Source organism: Patagioenas fasciata, chromosome 22, assembly GCF_037038585.1.
Source record: "Patagioenas fasciata isolate bPatFas1 chromosome 22, bPatFas1.hap1, whole genome shotgun sequence".
In the NCBI taxonomy this organism is placed as follows: Eukaryota; Metazoa; Chordata; class Aves; order Columbiformes; family Columbidae; genus Patagioenas; species Patagioenas fasciata.
Window position 1 is genome coordinate 1847717 of NC_092541.1, and position 23637 is coordinate 1871353.

The 23637-nt window shown below is 47.6% G+C and overlaps 2 protein-coding genes across 2 annotated transcripts; both read left to right on the forward strand.

Annotated features, from left to right (window-relative positions):
• Nucleotides 1-188: 188 nt before the first annotated feature.
• On the forward strand, nucleotides 189-20645 carry TOP2A (DNA topoisomerase II alpha). Its single transcript, XM_065855913.2, has 35 exons — nucleotides 189-338; nucleotides 688-834; nucleotides 1010-1100; nucleotides 1555-1618; nucleotides 2104-2249; nucleotides 2607-2704; nucleotides 3010-3222; nucleotides 3737-3910; nucleotides 4108-4209; nucleotides 4365-4502; nucleotides 4676-4814; nucleotides 5055-5212; nucleotides 5480-5605; nucleotides 6068-6178; nucleotides 6264-6369; nucleotides 7337-7446; nucleotides 8180-8272; nucleotides 9403-9517; nucleotides 9908-10029; nucleotides 10609-10757; nucleotides 10892-11123; nucleotides 11221-11355; nucleotides 11484-11684; nucleotides 12235-12430; nucleotides 13711-13802; nucleotides 14370-14513; nucleotides 14617-14700; nucleotides 15023-15220; nucleotides 16163-16268; nucleotides 16542-16682; nucleotides 16993-17143; nucleotides 17265-17326; nucleotides 17640-17765; nucleotides 18806-19035; nucleotides 19307-20645. Exons 1-35 carry the CDS (start codon nucleotides 306-308, stop codon nucleotides 19442-19444), a joined length of 4671 nt encoding a protein of 1556 aa, XP_065711985.2. The 5' UTR covers nucleotides 189-305; the 3' UTR covers nucleotides 19445-20645.
• A 975-nt stretch (nucleotides 20646-21620) lies between these two features.
• On the forward strand, nucleotides 21621-23631 carry GJD3 (gap junction protein delta 3). The gene is made up of 2 exons (XM_065855873.2): nucleotides 21621-21898; nucleotides 22189-23631. Exon 2 carries the CDS (start codon nucleotides 22196-22198, stop codon nucleotides 22928-22930), a length of 735 nt encoding a protein of 244 aa, XP_065711945.2. The 5' UTR covers nucleotides 21621-21898; nucleotides 22189-22195; the 3' UTR covers nucleotides 22931-23631.
• The last annotated feature ends 6 nt before the right edge of the window (nucleotides 23632-23637 follow it).

Here is a 23637-nt window from a genome sequence, read left to right on the forward strand (position 1 = left end):
AACCGGGCAGGCATAGAGCCCCACCACCCAGCGTCCGCCCCCTCCCGCTTCTATTGATCGATATCACTGTCCGTCTGAGATATCTCCGTTCTGAGTGGCTGGTTTGAATGCGCGGGCGCTTCGTGATTGGCGAGAGGGAAGGACGGGGCGCGACTCGTGGCCCTGCCCTCCCCCTGCCGTTGGCGGCGCCGTGGGGCCCGGCGGGCGGGGATTGGCGGAGGGTTTCGGCGGGCTGAGCGGAGGTTTGAAACGCGCCGGGCGGTTGTGGCCGCCATCATTGCCGCTCAACAGCGCCCGCAGCCACTATGGAGCTCCAGGACTCCCCGTCTCCCCTCCGGGTGCGTGCGGCGCCCCGCGGCCCCCTCTCCCCGCAGGGTTTCGAGTCCCCCGCGCCGCCCCGTCCCCTCGGCGCCCCGGGTCTCCCTCAGCTCCCGCCAGGCCCCCTTACGGCCTCCACAGATCCCTCTCGCGGCTTCTCCCCTCGTTCTCCTCAGATCCCCCGTTCCTCTGAGATTTCCCCCATCCGTGTTCTCCTCGCCCCCGCCGGCCCCCTCCCCTGGTACCGTGCCGGGGTCCCCGGACGCCCCCCCCACCCAGTTCCCCACCCCGATTTGACCCCCTGCGGGCCCCCCCGGTTCACCCCCCGGGCCCGCCGCCCCTCACTGTCGCCGTCTCTCCCCCGAGCAGCCCGCGGACGAGAACCGCCGGCTGGCCAAGGGCGATGGCGCCGTGAAGGGGCTCTCCGTGGAGCACATCTACCAGAAGAAGACGCAGCTGGAGCACATCCTGCTCCGGCCCGACACCTACATCGGCTCCGTGGAGCTGGTCACCCAGGTAAGGCGGGGGGGACACCCGGAGAAGGTTTGGGGCTGAGCCACCTGAACTCCTCGGAGCAGGTGAGAAGTTGTTAACATGGGTTTATAAAGCACAAAGCATCTGCTTTACAAACTGGTGGCATAGAAGGGGAGGTGTGCCTGGGGACTTATGTGTTTCTTGCTTTTTTTTTCAGCAAATGTGGGTTTTTGATGAGGGCGTGGGGCTCAACTGCAGAGATGTGACCTTTGTGCCTGGCTTATACAAAATCTTCGATGAGATTCTAGGTAAGGGTGACCCATCTGGTGAGTCAATGATTGACAAGTTATTAATGGGTGCTGAATGTCTAAGAACTGCAACTAAATGTTAAGAACTTATCAAGTGTACTTTTATCTCCCTGCGCTGTTGGCCAAATAATGTTTATTGCATCATTTGATGGGTTGCATTGGCAGAACATGCGGTTTGTTGATTGTGCTTGGAAATATTGAATACTAATGACCTTCCATTAGTGCTACCTAACAATAAACCGTTCATTGGATGATGGCAACTCTATTACAAAACCAATTCCATTCAGCCCCAAATTCTCCCTTTTTATATTAACTTGTAGTATTTGTCTTTGTAACTTGCAAAATATTTGCATACCAAGATGTATTGAATTTTTGCATTCATTCTACTGAAGACACTTCACAGTTTTGTCTGGATTGGGAATATAATATAATAACAATAATCTTTCTATTCTAGTCAATGCTGCAGACAACAAGCAGAGGGATAAAAACATGTCGTGCATTAAAGTTACAATTGACGTGTAAGTCTTATTTCATTTTTGTTCGTTGCGTTCCCAACTCCCGTGTGTCATGTTTGCTCGGTCCGATGCTGTTCTTGTGCAGTACTGGAGGGCTCCACAATGTGACTGATCCAAGTTAGACCACATGTGATTTACCACTTCTGAAAGCCTTTTCCTTTGCTTAGTCCCTTGGTGTCCTACAGAGTGCTGTGTTGTGAAATTGTTGTTTTTCGTCGTGGCCATTTCCCTCCTTTCCTTCTCTCAATGTTTTATTCTGAGCACAGACAGGGTTTTTCTGTGTGGTGGTCCACTTCATAGAGGTATCTGCAGATCTGAGAATTTTTTGGTTGCCTTGTCCTCCCTCTGCTGGTTGTTTCTGCACTTGCTGCCCAAATATTTGCTCTAGATGAAATGGGACCTTCCCCCAGAGCTTTTGTGTGATACTTGTTTCATAGCTCAGTCACTTGCAACCTTAAAAAACCACACTTCTTTTTTTTTCCCCCAAGAGAGAACAACACAATCAGTGTATGGAACAATGGGAAAGGTATTCCAGTAGTTGAACACAAAGTGGAGAAGGTCTATGTGCCTGCTCTTATCTTTGGACAGCTACTGACATCCAGCAACTACGATGACAACGAAAAGAAAGTCACAGGTAGGGAAGACTCAAATACGCGCTGGTATTTTTGAGCAGCCAGATCGGTTTAAATGTGTGAACTGAACTAGAAGGGCGTCCTTGATGCAACATGAAAATGGTGTTCTGAGCTCATCAGAGAGAAGTCTCTGTGCTCTGTTTTATAGTAATAACAATACAAACATGGAGAACAGGAACAAATTATCTTTAAACACTAATCCAAATTACATATGGGTTTATAGTCGCATACTGAGTTTGTAGGACATTGTTGCTTATTGGCGGCTGTGCTGAAGTGGCTGAACTCCTGTGAGTCTGGAATTCCTGTAGCTGATTTTGAACAAAGTTAATAAAAAGAGTCTCTTTTCCTTCTAATTGCAGGTGGGCGAAATGGTTATGGAGCCAAACTCTGCAACATATTTAGCAAAAAATTTACTGTGGAAACTGCGTGTCGTGAATACAAAAAGTTATTCAAGCAGGTATGAACACTCCTCATTTCAGTAAGGTTATACGTGAGATTTTCAAATAAGACCCAAAGTTTTTGTTCCAAAAATCTAGGTGTAACTTGCATTCAGTGCACTGTGATTAGAATCAATTTGGCCCACAGTTACGGTACCACCAAGTATAATTCAAATGAATAATTAAATTAACAGACATAATCAGAATCTCGTTTTTAACCAGCGGGTTGTTTTTTAATTTGAAAGTATTTAAAACTAATAAATGAGCTTACTGCTTTTAAAAACTAAGCTAGTTACTTGCAACTCATGAAACTTCCTTTTCTCAGACCTGGACAGACAACATGGGAAAGGCTGGAGAAATGAAACTGAAATATTATGATGGAGAAGATTATACATGTGTCACTTTCCAACCTGATCTGTCAAAATTCAAAATGACAATTCTTGATAAAGACATTGTAGCACTAATGTCTCGAAGAGCGTATGATATTGCTGGATCCACAAAGGATGTCAAAGTTTTCCTAAATGGACAGAGGCTGCCTGTAAGTGAGCATTTAGAAAAACTGTAATGTCTGTATATCTCATGGCATTTAAACAGTGAGATTTTGTTGAATCAATTTATTTTAGACATAGTAAAGACAGAAGATACAGAGAAGGCAGAGTTACTGAAAAGGGGAAAGGGACCTGGGGGTCCTGGGTACAGCAGGGTGACCATGAGCCAGCACTGGGCCCTTGTGGCCAGGACGGCCAATGGTACCTGGGGTCGGTTAGAAGGGGATGGTCAGTAGGTCAGAGAGGTTCTCCTGCCCCTCTGCTCTGCCCTGGGGAGACCACACCTGGAATATTGTGTCCAGTTGTGGCCCCTCAGTTGCAGAAGGACAGGGAACTGCTGGAGAGAGTCCAGCGCAGCGCAACAAAGACGTCCCTTCCAACCCATCACATTTTGGGATTCTGTAATTCGCCTGAGTGATTTCTGTACCCACTTTTCAGGAGGATGTGCATTAAGTATTTATAGGAGCTGTTATAAACGAGTTGTCTACTTTCATCTGGATGCAGGTGAAAGGATTCCGCAGCTATGTGGACCTCTATCTGAAGGACAAAGTAGATGAAACCGGTAACGAGCTGAAGGTTATCCACGAGGAAGTGAATTCTCGGTGGGAAGTGTGCTTGACTCTAAGTGAAAAAGGTTTCCAGCAAGTGAGCTTTGTCAACAGCATTGCCACTACAAAGGTAACTCTTTAAGTGTGTTTAGTCAAACTAATGCCATGTTCTTCATCATTAATATTCCTAGCTATTTGTAAATGCATGTAAGTTAGTGACAAATAGTTGCTTAATGTTGCAAAGACAACACTTAAAGTTTTAAATAGATAGTCACACTTGTTTTTCAATGGAATCACCACCGGGTCTTTGGTCCCATTTTCCCTTAGGGTGGCAGGCATGTTGATTACGTAGCGGATCAGCTGGTGACTAAAATCATTGAAGTTGTGAAAAAGAAGAATAAAAACGGAGTCGGAGTGAAGCCTTTTCAGGTACGTCAGAATTTCCCCAGTGCAAAACACAACTCTAGGTTTTGGTGTGGGTTTTTTTTTCCCAATGGGAAATAAAACATTATTGTAACTACAGAATGTGCTGCTGTTCCCAAGATGAGCCTGTATAACGTGATGCTTCTTCTATTGAACTATAGGTGAAGAACCATATGTGGATTTTCGTGAATTCCTTAATTGAAAACCCAACCTTCGACTCTCAGACCAAGGAGAACATGACTCTGCAGGCAAAGAACTTTGGCTCAACCTGTAAACTGAGTGAAAAATTTATTAAGGGTGTAAGTATTGATATGCACGAATAATCGAGACGTCTGTAAAACTGCATCTAATGTTTAATGTGGCAAATACTTTTGAAGTAATGCCATGAACTGAAGAAAAAGTATATAACTTGAAATTCTGTCATTGTTAAGGCTTTTCCTGCAATTTTGGGGGGTTCTTTTTTGTCTTGCAGGCAGTTGGCTGTGGCATTGTGGAAAGTATCCTAAACTGGGTAAAATTTAAAGCACAGAGCCAGCTGAATAAGAAATGTTCGGCTGTGAAACACACTAAGATTAAGGGTGTTCCTAAACTGGATGATGCCAATGATGCTGGTAAGTGTTTTACATCCTTTGTAACCAATTAATTCAATAACAGCTACAACTTGTTCGTTAGCCAAATGAAAGAACTGTGTCCTAATGAGAAAACCTGTTATAGTTTATCCCCATTTTACAGTCCCATTTACTATGTGCAGTGCAACAAAACCTGTATGTGTTAGAAGATATTAATTCTCATTCAAGGCTTTGATTTCACTTCTTAATTAGAAAAATGACTTGATTTCTTTTTTCTTGTAGGCAGCAAGAATTCTTTAGATTGTACACTTATCCTGACCGAGGGAGACTCAGCCAAAACACTGGCTGTGTCTGGTCTCGGAGTGGTTGGTAGAGACAAATACGGAGTATTTCCCCTTCGTGGTAAAATGCTCAATGTCAGGGAAGCTTCTCATAAGCAGGTTAGTTGGAAAATGATTACAGTCTGCATGTCGAAGGCACGGTGTGAGTCCTGTTAGTTCAGTGTTCTGCCTGAAGAGATGTTTGTGTTGTGGGCTAGAAAATGGTCGGAATGATCTAGAATAATTGAAGCATTAGACTTCATTTTAGAAATTATAAGTTTCTAAAAAGCAAAAAAAAAAAAACCAAAACATTTACTCAGTCAATGGATATTTTGTTGACTTTTTAAGTCTGAAACACAAGTTTTTATTCTGTGCGATCTTTTCCAGATTATGGAAAACGCTGAAATCAACAACATCATCAAGATTGTGGGTTTACAATATAAAAAGAACTATGAAGATCAAGAATCTTTAAAGACTCTTCGCTATGGAAAGATTATGATTATGACAGATCAGGTTAGGTTCACTAAAATTGAAAACTGGGAGAGAAAAAATACCCTAGCGCTTGAATACAGAGGAAAGAAGAAAATAGTACCTTTCTCCCACTGCCTTTGTTGTACCGAATTCTCTGTATTCGTTGCTTTTATCATCTATATTTTAGTGGGTCATAATGTCTTTTCAGCCACAAAACAAAACAGATAAAGTAAAAGAGGGAGTAGTATCACCAAAAAGCTAAATACTCTCTTTCCAGTCTGCTGGTTCAAGGTCCTCGACCAGTCCTTGATACCTTTTCTCACTAAGAATGTGCCTTTTCTTTCTCTTGATTTTAAGTAGTTAAACAACACATGGTCACCTTTATAGAAGTGAAAGTTAACAGGGCCAGCCAGAATTATAGAATCATTTGCTGTTAAGGTAATGATTGTCACTTCCATCGTGTCCCTGATTAACTACATCTCTTTTTTAAATTTTGTAAATCAGGATCAAGATGGATCACATATCAAAGGTTTGCTGATTAACTTCATCCATCACAACTGGCCATCTCTTCTAAGACACAACTTTTTGGAGGAATTTATTACTCCCATCATAAAGGTAAGGGTTGAGTAGATGATTAAGGTGAATAAGTGAGGATCTGTTGGTGCAAACCTGCCTCTCATTTCACATCTGTTCATTGTAGGTCTCCAAAAACAAAGACGAAATTTCATTCTACAGCATTCCTGAATTTGAAGAATGGAAAAGCAATACACAGAACTACAACTCGTGGAAAATCAAGTACTACAAAGGTTTGTAGAAAACTAAATATGGTGAAATTAAATGATCCATGTTTAACTCTAAGGAGGCCTTAGCTTTCCTAGTTGCCTCCCTGTATCCTCTGAAAACAGCCTTAGATTCTCTTCAAGTGGCCAGCCCCTCCTTCCATGATCTATATACTCTCCTCTTCCACTTAAGCACACCCAGCAGTCCCTGTTTAACCACGCAGATCTCCTGGCTCCCTTCCTTGACTTCCTACGTGTCGGGATGCTCTGATCTTGTGCCCGGTAGAAACAGTCCCTGAACACCAACCAACTATCTTGGGCCCCTTTACCTTCAAGCAGCCTTGCCCGTGGGATTTCCCCCAGCAATTGCCTGAAAAGGCCAAAGTTTGCCCTGCTGAAATCCAGAGTTGCAATTCTGCTTGCTATCCTGCTCCTGCCACATGAGATCCTGATCTCCACCATCTCATGGTCGCTGCAACCAAGGCAGCCCTCAACCTTTACCGCTTCAACCAGCCCCTCGTCAGTGAGGATGAGGTCCAGCAGTGCACCTCTTCTGGTCAGCTCCTCCACCCTTTGCATCAGAAAGCAGCAGTAGTAAGTCCGTTGAGTGCACCAGGTTGGGGAGCGTCCAGGTGATGTCTCTGATCCAGCTCCGGGTAGACTGCACACTTCCCTACGATGAGGGTCAACTCTGCAGACTGGGCCATCCGTCCCTCTCAGAAGGGAATTGCCTACTACAATTACCCTTCTTTCTTTCTTATCTGAGACGGTCTTGAGGCATGGGGTCAACCGCCTCTTTCTCTGTGACCTCGCAGGTGGGCCTTGCACCACACCTTACATCTCATTTTAAAGTAATGTAAGTTTTCAGTAAGTCATCTTCATGCTGTACATTAACATGCTGCATCACAGAAACTAGACATAGCAAAATATTTCTTTGAACTGCAACTTGATTTAAGCAAGGAGTTGTTAGGATTAATTAGCACTGTCTCTGCAGGTTTGGGTACCAGCACATCGAAGGAGGCTAAAGAATACTTTGCAGATATGGCTAGACATCGAATTGGCTTCAAATATTCTGGTCCTGAAGATGATGCTGCAATCACCCTGGTAACTAACTCTTGATTTAATTGCTGACTGACTACCTTTGATATTCTACTGCTTAGAGTGCTGTGTATTTTCTCTTAAAATGCTCTTACAGACCTTTGGGCTTGAGACAAACTCTTTGTTACCAAGGCTACAGCTTTAGTTGAACCAGTAGAAGCACATCTGTCCATGGACCTCAGGCCAAGAGTACCCTTTTAATGATTGTTTTTAAATATAGCTCAGAACAAACTAATCACTACAAACCGATTGACATTTTCAGACACAATAGTAAATATTCCTTTAACATTTTTCTCTGTGTTCTGCTCTGATATTCTCCAAGTCAGACCCTCCCTTTATCCCTCAGATTTTCTTCTCAAATGGTTCACCACTGGATTCAAACAGTCCTTGCTTCTGTGAGATATCACTCTTAACTATTCTGAGCTATTAGGCAATGCCAAAAAAACCTCTAGTTTTTCCCCAAAATATTAATTTCCCCAAAATTCTGCTTTAGTTTTCCATTATTATGTTAAAACCGCCTAACTACCACGTCTCCCGAAGACTGGTGGAAATCATGCTCTTAATATATTCAGCTACAAGAACCTTTTACTGCACTTCTTGGGCTATTAAGTCCGTCTGTTTAGCATGTTATTCTCCTGGGTAAACTCTCCCCATATGCTCGTGTTTTCTCTAGTGGTCCAACAGGCCACACCGCAGAATGTCCTAGAATTGAGTTTGCTTTTCATATTGTAATACACAGGCCTTTAGCAAGAAGAAGGTAGAGGAGCGAAAGGAGTGGCTGACTAATTTCATGGAGGATAGAAGACAACGGAAGCTGCATGGCCTGCCAGAGGTAAAAGGTTTATGTACATATGGAAAAACGGAGTGGAGCCCACTTGAGGCCTGGATCCAGGGCAGTGCCTCAAGGGTCACTACTGGGGCTTATATTATTCAATATATTCATCAATGATTTGGTTGAGGGAATAGAGTGACTGTCAGCAGGTTTGCTGGTGACACCAAGCTGGGAGGAGTGGCTGACACTGGAAGCTGTGCTGCCATCCAGAGACCTGGACAGGCTGGAGAGTTGGACACGGAAAAATGTAATGAAATAGAACAAGGGCAAGTGTAGAGTCTTGAATCTGGGCAGGAACAACCCCAGGTTCCAGTGTAAGTTGGGGAATGACCTATTAGAGAGCAGTGTAGGGGAAAGGGACCTGGGGGTCCTGGGGACAGCAGGGTGACCATGAGCCAGCACTGGGCCCTTGTGGCCAGGAAGGCCAATGGTAGCTGGGGTGGGTTAGAAGGGGGTGGTCAGTAGGTCAGAGAGGTTCTCCTGCCCCTCTGCTCTGCCCTGGGGAGACCACACCTGGAATATTGTGTCCAGTTGTGGCCCCTCAGTTCCAGAAGGACAGGGAACTGCTGCAGAGAGTCCAGCACAGGGCAACAAAGATGCTGAAGGGAGTGGAGCATCTCCCGTGTGAGGAAAGGCTGAGGGAGCTGGGGCTCTGGAGCTGGAGAAGAGGAGACTGAGGGGTGACCTCATTAATGTTTACAGATATATAAAGGGTGAGTGTCAGGAGGATGGAGCCAGGCTCTTCTCGGTGACAACCAGTGACAGGACAAGGGGCAATGGGTGCAAACTGGAACACAAGAGGTTCCACTTGAATTTGAGAAGAAACTTCTTCTCAGTAAGGGTGACAGAGCCTGGCCCAGGCTGCCCAGGGGGGTTGTGGAGTCTCCTTCTCTGCAGACATTCAAACCCGCCTGGACACCTTCCTGTGGAACCTCAGCTGGGTGTTCCTGCTCCAGCAGGATGATTGCACTGAATGAGCTCTTGAGGTCCCTTTTCCATGCAACAAATATCAGCACTTGAGTTGTGTTTAGCTGGTCTTATACAAAGCTTCCATTCTAGTGAAACCCGCCAAGTACGAGCTAAGGAAGAGATTGTTAAAATTAAGGCAATCTTGCACCTGTTTTTCTTAGGAATACCTGTATGGGAAAAATACTAGTTACCTGACATACAATGACTTCATTAACAAGGAGCTGGTCCTGTTCTCAAACTCAGATAACGAAAGATCAATCCCATCACTGGTTGATGGTAAGTTATTTCGATATAGTGATTCCATATTGTGCTGTGGCAGAATGCAAACCCCCCCTCTCTCCCCCTCCCTCCTTCAATATGGAAGGAGTAGACACATCTCCCTTCCTCTCTGCTGCTTGAGGCTGACAGCTGCTTTTGTTTGACCCCAGAGCCCCCTGGCCAGGGCCTTTAGAAGGAAGTGCTGAGGTGCCAGGGTGGGGGATGTTTGGAAGCTTCAGGGGCACCCACAGCCAGTGTGGGGGTGCAGAGAAGCTTCTGGAATGCCCACAGTCAGATCTGATCAGGCTATAAAAAACAGGACTCTCGTCGAGACGATCTCTTGGAGTTACGAGCTGAGCCGCTGCTGCCAGGAGCCACTAATCATGAGGTCTTTTCTTTTCTCTACAGGTCTGAAGCCAGGTCAAAGGAAAGTTCTTTTCACATGTTTCAAACGAAATGATAAGCGGGAGGTGAAGGTTGCTCAGCTGGCTGGTTCTGTAGCTGAGATGTCGTCATACCATCATGGTGAAGTAAGAACCTGACCTGGTTGTGCGAAATGCTTTTTAAATGAAAGGCAAAAACCCCTTTCTGTTGATTTGATGGTTAAGATGCCTCTAAAGCAGGTGTTTGAGTATACAAGTCAAAACAAAGTGGCTGTATGTCTGCTATTAATACTTCAATATTCATTTAATCTGAGATTGGTCGGTCTTCCTGTCCTACCTAGACTTTATGGGAGTATATTTCACTCAAAAAGGAGAACAAGAAAAACCTGCTTTATTTGGGATAGATTTAGGCAGACGTTAATAGCCTTTCTACCTTGGGAAGGAAAAGTTAAGCACTAAAACAAGCTTCTCTTTTGAGGCTGACAGACTCTTTCATTGGAGGTTTCAAGAATGGGTAGACAGTGATATATCCTTGGCTCACAGGATTATATCTAATCAGCCAGAGCAGATACTCTGGGGATGCACTTTCAGTGAGTTTCCTTCAGTATTTTATTAGTTGAGTTTATTCTCCCTATCAGTTCTGTTCTTGGTGTGGATCTCAGCTTTAACTTTGTCCTTTTAATGAAGAATTCTGCATTTTTAGCTTTGAACCTTCCTTTCTTGCAGGCATCGCTGATGATGACTATCATTAATTTAGCTCAGAACTTTGTGGGCAGTAACAACCTCAACTTGCTGCAGCCTATCGGTCAGTTTGGCACGAGGCTGCATGGTGGGAAAGACTCTGCCAGCCCTCGATACATCTTTACAATGCTCAGGTCAGCATTAAGCATCTCTTACTCTCTCAAATATTCTTAGCATATTACAGGACTCAATTTTACAATAACTAAAATGAAAAATGAATGTATTTTTTCCCCTTCGGACTACTTGTAAATTCTCTTTTCCATTCTAGCCCCCTAGCACGGTTGGTGTTCCCACCAACAGACGACAATATCCTGAGGTTCCTATATGATGACAATCAACGTGTGGAGCCAGAATGGTATATGCCCATCATTCCGATGGTGCTGATAAACGGGGCAGAAGGGATTGGTACGGGCTGGTCCTGTAAGATCCCCAACTTTGACATCAGGGAAGTTGTGAATAATATCCGTCGTTTGATGGATGGAGAAGAGCCACTGCCAATGGTAAATAACGTATTTAAAAACAATGTCTGGCTTTGTGCAAGTGCTTCAAAATAGAAGTATCGACACAGAGCTGAATCCGGTGTTCTTGTCTGCTTAGCTTCCTAGTTACAAGAATTTCAAAGGCACAATAGATGAGCTGGGACCTAATCAGTATGTGATAAGTGGTGAAGTGTCTATCCTCGATTCTACAACCATTGAGATCACTGAGCTGCCTGTCAGAACGTGGACACAGGTAATAATACACAGTGAATTCGTCCCTGGCAATGGATGTATGGTTCTCCCCGTAAAGCTGAAAGTGATATTAGTGAGTTTAGGAGCTTTTAATCTCTGTGGAAAACATGAGTCTGATTCTCTTCTCAGACTTACAAAGAGCAAGTTCTGGAGCCAATGTTAAATGGGACTGAGAAGACACCCCCACTAATCACAGACTATAAAGAATATCACACGGACACCACAGTGAAGTTTATAGTGAAGATGACCGAGGAAAAACTAGCTGAAGCTAAAAGAGCGGGGCTGCACAAGGTCTTCAAACTCCAAACGAATTTAACATGCAACTCCATGGTATGTAACAGATTTTGCTGAAGAAAGTTCTTGGTTTAACCCAAATACTCTGTGAAACAGCTGCAGTTGCTGCTTGTAACAAAAACGCTCTTTTGCAACAACCTAACGCTTGGATTTTTCTGCTGTCACTGGTTTTAAATCAGCTTTCTGATCAAGAGACTGGCTTGGGAATGGACCCAAAGCGGTACGGTTTTGCCTGAAGGAGTCAAAATGATCTGAAATCACACAGTTACAGAGAGCTTTGTTGTGACAACAGCACTGCTGTTGAGTGTCTGGATTCTGACCGTGTGTGAAGCTTGATGCAAGATATTTATCCTGCAGATGGCTTTAAGATTCAAGTAACCTTAACCCTACTATGTGTGCTCAAGAACTTTGAAATTCTAGAATTGGCTCTGCTGCTGTGCTTGCAAACTGAAGTAATTTCTAAAACAACGCTAAGGTTTTAGAATTTGTTGGCTCATAATTCAACTGTAGTATTGCAATTATAGGCAATTTACGGTGGGTTTGGAAGTCAGTTTTATCATCCTAACGCCTCTGTTCTTCCCTTTAGGTTCTTTTTGACCACGTTGGCTTTCTCAAGAAGTACGACTCTCCCCAGGATATTCTTAAAGAGTTCTTTGAACTCAGGCTCCGGTATTACGGTTTGAGAAAAGAGTGGCTCATCGGAATGATCGGTGCCGAGTCTGCAAAACTGAGCAACCAGGCTCGGTTCATCCTGGAGAAAATAGATGGCAAAATTGTCATCGGTATGTGCTGCTCTTGGTTTATGAAACTGGGAGAAGAAGTAGGTGCTCCCTCGAGTTCTGTCAGCACCCCCTTGGCCCTGGGCTGGCTCTTAACACACTACACCAGAGCTTATCTTGCTGTTCAGCAACACACAAGAGGAAAATACTTCACAGAGTATCCTTAACCTATAGAGCATTATGCACATATTCATTAAAGCAGGATACAGCTTTCCTACTGTGTGCCTGACGCTATTTTGAAAGTAACTTTGGTTTTAAATAATGTGGCAATAGTTCCAACTATAACTTAATAGGAGTAAGAGTTATAATAAGGATTAGAAAGGGGTGGTGTTGTCTGTACAAATGCTCACTCCTTAAGAACCCGCATCTCTTTGTGAACCTCTGCAGAAACAGTCCAAGTCATGTTCTCGGTGGACTGGGGTTTCACACTTAAAAGATACTCGAGTTAGCAGCATCTGCGAATCATGAGCTGAGAAAAAGAAACAGATCTTTGTTCTCAGCACTCACATTTTTCAATCAACTTTCCCACTTCACTCTAAAGGGCAGCCTGTATTTCACTCGCGTTCGCAGAGGGTGCAGCTAAGACAAAGTGTCATAAGATGCTTTGTGGTTTGTGTCTGAGGGCAGCCCAATAATCCCAACAGCCTCTGTCTGTTTGACTTGACTCAGGAAGAGAAATAATTCCCTTGAAATGCATTTTCTTGGGGTTTTGTACTAAGTAGTTCAAGGCTGACAGAGCTGGTTTCATTTGTATTTGTGTCTCATGGTTGATTGCTTCTGATAGCTTAAAAAAGAACAAATTCCAGCTGAAGCATTTCCATTGGTTGGGGCACTTATAGCATAAATTTCCCGGGTGATGGCTAATGAGGCACAAGCTGTAGCAAAGCTTTGGAGCGCTATCAGGGAGGCTTTTCCTCCACCTGCTTGTTATGGTGAAACCTTTTTGATACCATCACACCTTTTTTTTTTCCCCAAGTTCAAAAACTACATAGGGCAGCGGAAATACAAATGTGGAAATGAAGAAGAAAAATATTTACGGTGCTCTGCCGGGTGTTCCTGACAGCAATAGGAGCAATGCTGATCCGATAAATCACGAAGGAGGAACTTTTTAGGTGTTGTTTCAGGCTTTTCCATGTGTCCCGCCCCTGAAAAGGAAAGGCTATTTTAGAGCCTGATAGGATGCTGAGCTGCTAGAACCACGCAGTCCAAAATTTAAAGCTCACCTGTCTTTCCTAACAGTGATAGTGGTCACTAACGGACAATCCTGAAATGTCTGTTTACAGAAAACAAACCCAAGAAAGAGTTGATTCAAGTCCTTATCCAGAGAGGGTATGAATCTGATCCGGTGAAGGCTTGGAAGGAATCGCAAAACAAGGTAATGCTTCAGTCATCCTCTAAACAGATCCTAACTGGCCCCTACCTCATCATCCGTACAAACAAGCACAAGTTGCTTTTCAGTTTGTAGGATTCAAGAGCTTGCGTGTCTGGTGTGTCTGTGATAGGGAATATAAGGCAAGGAAAAATTCAGTCTGTTGTTCAGAAGGCACTGAGGCCTCGTCACTGGGGTTTGAGCCTGTTGGGTCAAGTCCTCCCATGGCAATTTCTGTGGTTCCTCAAGGGTTTCCATCCACCCGTGGGCCACAGCTCTGGAAGGGCTGGGAGGAAGGTGACAACCTGAAGTAGCCCAAGGAGAGGATCTGGACTATCAAGACAGAGAGGCCAAACAGAGTAGGGCAAAAAGAGACTTGGAGAATTGTTTCTGCAGGTTTCCTGTGGCTTTACGAAACACAACTTCACCTCTATCCGCTTCTGAATTACTCTAGAAGAGTCTAGGTTGCCATAGCACGTGAAGTACCCGTGATGCACTCCAAATGTGATCAATAGCCCTACCCTTTCATGTCAATATATTTGTTGACAATGTTTGTTTTAAATCCACATTCAGGAAGAAGAGGAGGAGGAGCAAGATGAGAGTGACAAAGAATCAGCTGCAGCTACCGGCCCAGACTTCAACTATCTACTGAACATGCCCCTTTGGTATCTGACTAAAGAGAAGAAAGATGAGCTCTGCAAACAGAGAGATAACAAAGTATGTTCCTTCTTTTTTTTGTAAAAGCATTGGTATAGAATGCGGGTTTTAAATGGTGGATTAAAATATGTAACTAATGATTATCAACTATGATTTCTTTTAGGAGACGGAGTTGGAAAACCTTAAGCGCAAGAGCCCCACTGATCTGTGGAAGGAAGACCTCGCTGCCTTTATTGAAGAGCTTGATGTACGTCAGTGCTCAGTGCAGATGACTGGCTCCCTCGTAGTCTTATCCACCAACTCTTTATTGACTCTTTTGTCGTAACAAGGAAGCTAAAAACGATAACTCCTATGTCTTGCGCTCATTGAGGAGAATGAAAGTTTCTTTGCTTGGATAGGGAGCCAAACCACCAAGGTGGCCGTTGGGAGGAGGGCAATTAGCGGTCTGGATAATGAAGAGGAGTTTTAGGAGCAAGTATCGAGTGTGTTAGTGCAAGGGCTGGGGATTTTTCAGTAGTACGTTGGTTTTGTATTCTCACAGTTGTGTTATTTTCTGCTCACCTCTGCAGGCGGTGGAAGCCAAGCAAATGCAGGATGAGATGGCAGGAGTTGCTGGTAAACCTTTAAAGGTGAAAGGAGGAAAAGTGAAGGTGAAGAAGGCGCAACTGCCAGAAGTCATGCCATCAACCCACGGCGAAAGGGTTGTTCCCCAGATAACTGCGGAGATGAAGGCAGAGGCAGAGAAGAGGACTAAAAAGAAAATAAAGGTAAAAAAGAACATTTTGAATGCTTAATCTTTCTTTATATCCTCTCCAACACAGTCCTAAAGGAATGTGAGTTCTCATTAGGGGAACTTGGCCTGATGAAGCAGCTGCTTAGGGAGAGGGACGGAATCTTAGGATGTGAGGAACACTAGAAATGGATGTTTTTCAATCCCAAGGAGAACAGATTCGGTAACGTATCGGGAGGTGGCTTAGAGGGAAATCTTTCAGCAAGAGCATATATCACAGTGTCGGAGATGGGCTGAAAGGAAAGGGCAGGGGCAAGTGAGGGTGTTCTAGGTGTCCTGGGGATTTTATAAATCCTCCAGCAGGCAGGAAGCACAGCCAGTAAATTCACTTCTCTAGAACAGCCTGTGCAATTCCAGTAATGCTTTCAGCCACTTAATGCCATGATTGTTCTCGATATCAAGGAGATAAAGAAGATTTAGCTCTTTTTATAGGGCTAGTTGAAATTAGGCCATCCAACTGTTTGCAACATAGAAAATTGAAATACCCCCTCACCTGTTTTGCCCTGTAAGCCAGAGACACTGCTCCGTTCCTATGGATGGTTCCAACTAACAGTTTTTCCAAATAACTTGCGCTGTTGTTTTTAACCCACCCTGTTCAGTTCTGCATCCCCAACACGCCCTGGGGCCACCCCATCGGCTCACAACGGCAGCAGCAACGCACGCTCGGGAACGGGGACAAAGTTCCTGTTTTTGTTCATATTGGATTTTGCGTTTGAAGTCACCTGACCTGGGGACAGACCGTGTCTGATTTACTTGGCCGTAATCAATTTTACACGCAGTTTCTTTCACAAACTCACGTTTCCTGTATCGCTGACTTTCATCCATCTAAAACGAGCAGCTCCTTTCTACATTATTCTCTGTTGTGCCTCTTCTAACGGTGTGAGCTGACTCGCTATTTGATATCTGCCTGTATCCTCAGAGTGAAAAAAATGAATTTGATGAGAATCAAGAAGAAAACACATCAGGAGACAAAGAGCCACCAAGCCTTAAGCAGAGATTAGTGCAGAAGCCTAAGACTGAGCAAGGTAAACGCTGTTATGTGTTATTCCCTCAATGGAAAGCGAGGGGAAGGGTTGTACGTTTGGTTATCTGACCTCTTCCTGAAGGTAACATCTAGGAAAAAGCAGTTGAGAAAGCGATCCTGGATAACAGTCAAGTGGGATAGATTCCTGTTTCTATTTGATGTTTAGGCCAGAATGCTCTGGATTTAGTGAAGTACTTTTAAGTTGAGCTTGAGCTGCTGAGGCTGAAATACACATGAAGCTTGCTGGTTCATCCTGCCGCCCGATGTTTTCCAGGTGCGAAGAGACAGGCCACTCTACCATTTAAGCCGATAAAGAAAACCAAGAAACGAAACCCTTGGTCTGACTCTGGATCTGATTCAGAGTCTGATTTTGAGGCGCCTCCTCAAAGAGAAAGGGTGGTTCGCCAGGCAGCGGGTGAGTGACGATACAAGGGCAGAAAAGGGACAATTTGAGGAGAATATTGAACAGATTGTTTGGAGGGGGCTCCCAAAGGCTGAAAGCTACTATAGAAATAAGGTTATCGGTTTTAATTACACAAGTGTGTTGGCAAATAAGTGTGGTGTTGGTAAACGAGCCCAGAATACACTTGTGATTTGGAGTCTCAATACCTGCTTGGGTTTATTCACATCTTTATTTTTCAATAACCACAGCTAAAATATTGAAAAATACACTGAGCTGTGTATTGCCCAACGTGTCAAATAATACCTCTGTGGCATTTCCTCAGCCAAAGTCAGGACCGTAATCAGTTCGGACTCGGAGGCGAGTCTCTCCAGCTCGGAGGAGGAGTTCAAATGTCACGACGATAGTGAAGCCAGCACTGAACCAGATATAAACCCAAAAGAAAAACCTGCTCCCAAGCCCAAAGCTGCTCCAAAGTGAGTATTTCTCCACACACTCACTGGAAATCAGTTGTGCTATGTATATAAATCATCAACTCTTTTTCTTCAATGCACCTGTTTAATAAGTTGGAAAAATACTTGGGGTTTTGTGTTCTAGGGAAACCACTGAAAAAGCAGCTAAAGCTCCCAAGCAGAAGCTGGTGCAAAGCGCTATCCCTGGTGAGTACTTGGCCTTCTAAACCTCGCTGGTTTTCCTAAACCCCCGTGAGAGTGGGGTCTGAGGAATCCGGGCGTTCTGATCAGCGAGTGGCACCGAGAGGTCACGAGACCTCGCAGAGAAACTTTGCTGCTGCAGCACAAGCTGGTTTCAGTGCCCTAAACCATGTGTCTAACATGAACTTGTGATTAATCCACTCTTAATACTTGTGGGGGTTTTTTTATAAACTGGATCACAATTATTTCCTTCTGCTCCAATGTTTATAGCTGGAGTAGATAATTTGACTGTTGCAGACTTTCTGCTTGCTTTATTTAGTTCAAGTCCAAGATGTCACTAATGAAAACACAAATCAAGCTCCTGCAGCGCCGTCCGTCACCGTGCAGCGCGATAAGGCTGTATCTAAAAAGCCTGCTGCAGCTAAGAAGGCCGCTGCTGCTAAGGGTAAGGCGAAGACTAGTAAGATAACTTTAGGTAATAATTATTACTCCTGTGGGAAACAAGTCTGAGTGACTTTGCCAGGCATTCGGATGCCTGAATAACATGAGTTTTCATTTCAGAAACGATCTGAGCTTTGTGGCAAAGGTTGCCTAGTTGTTGTCGTTCGGAAAGAAGTTTGTTTCCAAACATATCATGTTCTAGTTCATCTCGGACATGCTCGAAGGGAGGGAATTTTCGTTTGGGAACAGGAAAAGTGAATGCTTCCTACAGCGCTATGTAATACTTGGCAGAAATAATCCGAGTGGAATTTGTGTCTTGCAGTCAATGTTCTACTTCGTGTCTTTTTGGGAAGAAAGCTACTTGTTAGTTCGCTTCCCAGCAAGAAGAAAAGCTTCTTTGGGGTAGCTTGATCTATTTAGTGCTAGCTCGACCTCATAAATCCACGGCGTTTGACTCGGGTTTTTTAAACTTAAGTGCCCAGAGTCTTTGTCGAACTTTGAAAGCTGTTTTGCATCTTCCACCGCGAGTGGGGTTGGATCCTGGTGAAGTGGTGTGTTCCTTCACCACAAAAGAGCTGTTTCTTCCACTTCTAAATTGAGAAAAATGTTATCATTCAGGAGTGGGCTGCCCATTTCAGCTTAATTTGGAGATGTGCTTCGAGGTGCTGTTAAAATGTCAAAATATAGGTAAGGAAACTCCGTGAGTAACTGTTCAATGTAGACGGGAAATTCATTCCTTCCCCGGGCAAAAGTTGTGAAGGTACAAGATCGGTTCTGCAGCCTTGAGAGTTCAGGACTTCTCAATCTGAAATAATCTGTAAATTGCTCTGGGTACATTTTAATTCGATGCTCTAAATGCCGTGGAACTAAGCGGATAAACCGCTTCGTTTCTCACCATCACGGTAAAGAGCAATCGTTCTAGAAGGTTCCAAATGGGACGACCCGCGTGCTGACCTCGCGGTACAGTGCGGAGTTGGAAGTAATTCATAAATGCAAATCAGAAAAGCGGCACGACGAGGGTTTAAACGCAGAGCTCTGTTTCAGATAACCAACCGTCCATCATGGATGTTCTCACCAAGAAAAAGGCTGCGCCCAAATCCAGCAAGACCGCGGTGAAGGAGGAGAGGTCCTCGGATTTGGATGCTGGAGCGGCGGGTGACAAGAAACCCGGCCCGGCCAGGGGGCGCAAAGTCACCAAAAGGCTGCCAAGCATTTCGGATTCCAATTCGGATTCGGATTTTGGCTCCAAGCCATCCAAATCGGTTGCAGCAAAGGTTTGTACTCACACCCGATGGGCAACGTGATGTGGGGTGTTGGTTATTTGGGCAGGAAAAGCACGGGACAGGCAGCACCTCCCCTGGGACTCCCGTTGTTCTGGGTGGGTAAGAAAAGGGTGTCGGGTACACCTACTTATCCCAGATTGTTGGTTTGATCTCCTCAGCCCAACCAACCCCCTTCCCCCGGTGCGTTTTACGCTGATTGAGTTCACTTTATGCCGAGTGTTCCCTGGTTATGATTCACTTCTTAACTCTCCTTTCCCTCCAGAAATCCAAGGTGGAAGACAACGGTGGCTTTGCCGTTGAGTCGGACGGCTCCGAGGCGGCCGTGCCCTGCGCCAGGCCCAGGCGCCTCAAAAAGCCCGTCCAGTACTTGGAGGAGTCCGACGAGGACGATATGGTTTGAATTATTATGAAGGTTTTTAACCTGCTGATGCAAATTGACGTACGAACTACCCTGCAGCAGAGCTGCCAACTGCCACCAAACATCTCAGACTAGCAAATCTATTCACCAAATTTAAGCCAGTCCAGAAATGTTACAAAAGAATAAAACTCCATTTTTTCTTGTTTTTTAAAGACATTATATTTGGCTGAACAGGAACTCCTCCCCTTTCTGGCGAGCGCTGGAGCCCTGTGCCCACTTCCCCATCAGCGACTGGAATCTTTTGATACTTTGTGGTAATTTTAATGTTCGAGTAGGCTTTAGAACACAGCAAATCCTTTTAGATACCCTCTCGCATAGATACCTTCATCTTTAGATATCTTAAAAAATAATAGAATAGGCTTTTAACTCCACAGAGACCCAGAAGTGCAGTGTTTAGAGCTCCGCGCTGCTGTTTTTCTCTCCCTTTTGCAGTTTTATGCCTGTTGCTCAACCTCTGCCACGCTGAGTTTTAACCTTTGAGTTTTTAAATCCAGGCTTAGCGCTGGTGGTTTGCGCGGCCGTGTCCCCACGCTCTGCTCGGCGTTGGCCGTTTTCTCTTCGGTCCGGTTGCCAAGAAACCCCGCGTCCGGCTCCTTCAGCCCAGGGGTCACCCTCAGGTACGAGACGATCGTGGCCGCCGGTGCCTCGTGCCGTTGAAGAGCTGGACGGGCGGCTGTGGTGCCCGCTGAGCCAGACGGGCTCTTGGAGAGAAGCACAGCGGTGGGACAGACGTTCCGCACCCAAAAATCTGTGGAAACCTGCGGGAAAAGCCGGTTGGTCATCCCAATGTGCGGCGGGTTCCCTCGTGTTGAGCTTCTCCGCTGCCGTTCTCGGCAGCGCGGTTTCCTGGGGACAAAACGTCCCCACGGCTCCTACACCCTCAGCACTGCCCCGCGGGGTGAGGCCCGTTTGTCACCTCAATGTCCCGGGATGCTCACACCTCCAGCGCTCAGGTTCCTCAGCAGAAGGGAAGCATCACCTTCCCCTTTGACGTGCTTCACTGGGGTATCGATCCGGTCGTGTTTTGCTTTCCATGGAGCCATTTCCATAGCACTGAGTGATCTTTCTTGACTGTCTGTAAATATTTTCGATGTTTTTCTTTGTGTCATGAGTTTGTCCTTTTTAATATTTATGTGTCATTAATGTTTTTATCAAGCTTTCTTCAATAAAGGAGTTGTCCTCATCTGCCTGTTCACCTCGTTTTCCCTCGCGCCGGCGTCTGTGTTCGCGGTGAGTCCTTCAAGCTCTGATTTTCCCAGGAGCAAGCGACCATGGGGGTAATTTTGGCACAACAACCACCACTGCAGAACTTGTCCCAAGGCCTGATCCGGCTCTAGGGCTGGCGTAGACCTTCGACCGCAGGTCCCGCTTCTGTGTTGGCACCGGGGGACAAGGACCAACTGCCAAACCCCAGGACCGCCCCCAGCCATGAGCACTATCAGTGCCACCGAGGTGCTTTGCTGGAACCCAGTCAAGTGTGGAAAGCGCTGTCAGATTTTCCACTGCCGGGCTCTGGAGAGCGTCTCCGGCGCGTCCCTGCCGAGCGGCTGCTGCTATTTACGGCTCTGCTTGCTGCGAGCGTGCCCGGACAACCGAGTTGTCGCGACCCACACAGCAAACGGGGAGGTCACGGCTGCTCCTGTAACCCCAGCATCACCCCAAATGTATATATAGAGCTGTGTGACACACATAATGCACCAAGGTGGCTACGGCGGGATTTTGTCCATCATTGGTGACCCGCAGTGGGGCCTTGGGGATGCTGAGTGCTGCTGGAGGGGGGAGCTGAGCTGTGGGGTGTTTGGAAAGGGCTGTGGGGCCTTGGAACAGGCTGCCCAGGGCAGTGCTGGAGTCACCATCCCTGGAGGGTTGGACAGACGGACATGAGGTTCTCAGGACATGGGGCAGTGCCAGGCGTGGGTGAATGTTTGGACTCTATGATCTTGAGGGGCTTTTCCAACCCAAATGACCCTGTGGTTACATGGTCCCTGAGGGGTGAGGAGGACCCAAGGGTGCCCCATGTTACTGAGGGCTCTGCTCCCATTACCAGAAAGGGAACCTGAGGCAAAGACCGCTGGGCTCTGCCTGGGGGGTGATGCCAGCGCTGGGGGAGCCTTTTGGGGGGTGAGTGTTGCGGCTTTGTACCCCCAGACCCTGGGGGTTTGGGGTGACCGAGGTACACTGGTATTTCTGCACAGGGGGCTGCTGTCCCCTGCACCAACCTGCACCCCAGGCAGCTGCTGGCCCCAGAGCAGCGTTTGTCCTTGAGGCCCCCCTGGCAGAGCTGAGCCCCTCCCGCCCCGCCGGGCGCCCCTGTCGCTTTAAAAGGACTCCAGGCGTGGCTGTGGGACAGTCAGCCCAGCCCAGCCGGACGAGGGACTGGACAGTCCGGACAGCCCTGGACAGGCGCTGGCGCATCGTGGACCGCAGCCTGCGCAGGTACCGGGGAGATGCCAGCAGGCTGGGCTGGGGGGGCTGGAGGCATCTGGGGGGGACACAAGAGATGGGGACCTTGCTGGTCGAGTCCAAGCTGGTGTCATTGGACACATCTCCCAAGAGATGCCTGGGGACACTTGTGATGGGGATGAGCTGGGCTGGCACTGCGAGCAGGGAGGGTGGGATGGATTTGGGCTCAGCATGATGGGTGGTGATCCGGGGGGGCCGTGCTGCCTGCTGGGGTCCATCCCGCGGCCACAGTGACCCCCCCAGCGCTGACCCCGCTCCCGCAGCGCGGCCATGGGCGAGTGGGGCTTCTTGAGCTCGCTGCTGGACGCGGTGCAGGAGCACTCGCCCATGGTGGGGCGCTTCTGGCTGGTGGTGATGCTCCTGTTCCGCATCCTGGTCCTGGCCACCGTGGGCAGCGACGTCTTCGAGGACGAGCAGGAGGAATTTGTCTGCAACACCCAGCAGCCGGGCTGCAAACCCGTCTGCTACGACGCCGCCTTCCCCATCTCCCACTACCGCTTCCTCGTCTTCCACGTCGTCGTGCTCTCGGCTCCCGCCGCTCTCTTCGTCATCTTCGCCGTGCACCAGGCGGCCAAACCAGAGCATGGGGGAGCCCAGGGCCAGCGCGCCCGCCGCCTCCAGCCCTTCTACGTGGGCAGCGTGGTGGCGCGCATCGCGGCCGAGCTGGGCTTCTTGCTGGGGCAGGCGCTGCTCTACGGTTTCAGGGTGCAGCCGCTCTTCGTGTGCCGCCGCCGGCCCTGCCCGCACCGCGTCGACTGCTTCGTTTCCCGCCCCACCGAGAAAACCGTCTTCATCCACTTCTACTTCGTGGTGGGGCTGGTGTCGGCGCTGCTCAGCCTGGCCGAGCTCGCCCACCTCCTGCGCAAGGGTCCCCCCGCGGCGCGGGGCGCCGGGTGCTGCCACCGCCCGCGGGAGCGGGGACCGGCCCCGGGGCAGCCGGCGGGGGCGGCGGAGGAGCCGTGTCACCCCAAGGCCACCCCAGCGCGGGGGGACCTGACGGTGTAGCCATGGCCGCAGCGAGCTGTGGCCGTTGTCACCGCGCGGTGCCGCGGTTCCTGCTGTGGGCGGCGGATGGGCCTCACCCGCGGCTGCTGGAAAAACAACACAGACAAACGGAAAACAAGCAGGGCCCATCCCTGACCCCGCGCTGTCCCCACAGCCAGCACGGGGGGGACACAGCTGCTCCCAGACCCGGGGGTGCCACCAATTCATCAGGGCTCTGGCACAGGGGGATGCGGCCATAGCATCCAGGCTGGGGAGGGCAGAGCTTTGTGGGTGCTGGGGGGAACCCCAACCCAGCCTTTGGGGATGGTAGAGACAGCGACAACACATGGGGGGGGGTCTCGGGTGCCTCCCTGCAGCAAAGCCCCCCCCCCCATGCCTTGAGGTGCCCCCCGGGTGTCCCCACAGCAAGAACGAGCCGGGCGCTAGAATAAATAAACTTTATTCTGGAGCCAGCCCCCCCATCCCCCCGTCCCCCCCGTGCCCGCCGGGCCGGGCCCCCCCAAACCCCCTTCCTGCAGGCGCGAGGCCGGGGCCGAAATCACCGCGCGTCCCCGCAGCCCCGGCGGGGGGGGCCAGGGCAGGGCCCCCAGCGCCCCCCGACTCTAAAACCACTAAAATCTCAACAACAACAAAAAAATTTAATAATAATAAATCGTGTGCCCCCCCCATTCCCGCCCCTCCCTCCACGCCCTCCCCCCCGGCAGCAC

Coding starts and splice junctions, on each gene's coding strand:
- TOP2A (XM_065855913.2), top strand. CDS start 306: ATGGAGCTCCAGGACTCCCCGTCTCCCCTCCGG. Junction 11,356..11,483: donor CTGTCAGAACGTGGACACAG/GTAATAATACAC, acceptor TTCTCTTCTCAG/ACTTACAAAGAGCAAGTTCT. Junction 19,036..19,306: donor CCAAATCGGTTGCAGCAAAG/GTTTGTACTCAC, acceptor CTTTCCCTCCAG/AAATCCAAGGTGGAAGACAA.
- GJD3 (XM_065855873.2), top strand. CDS start 22,196: ATGGGCGAGTGGGGCTTCTTGAGCTCGCTGCTGGACGCGGTGCAGGAG.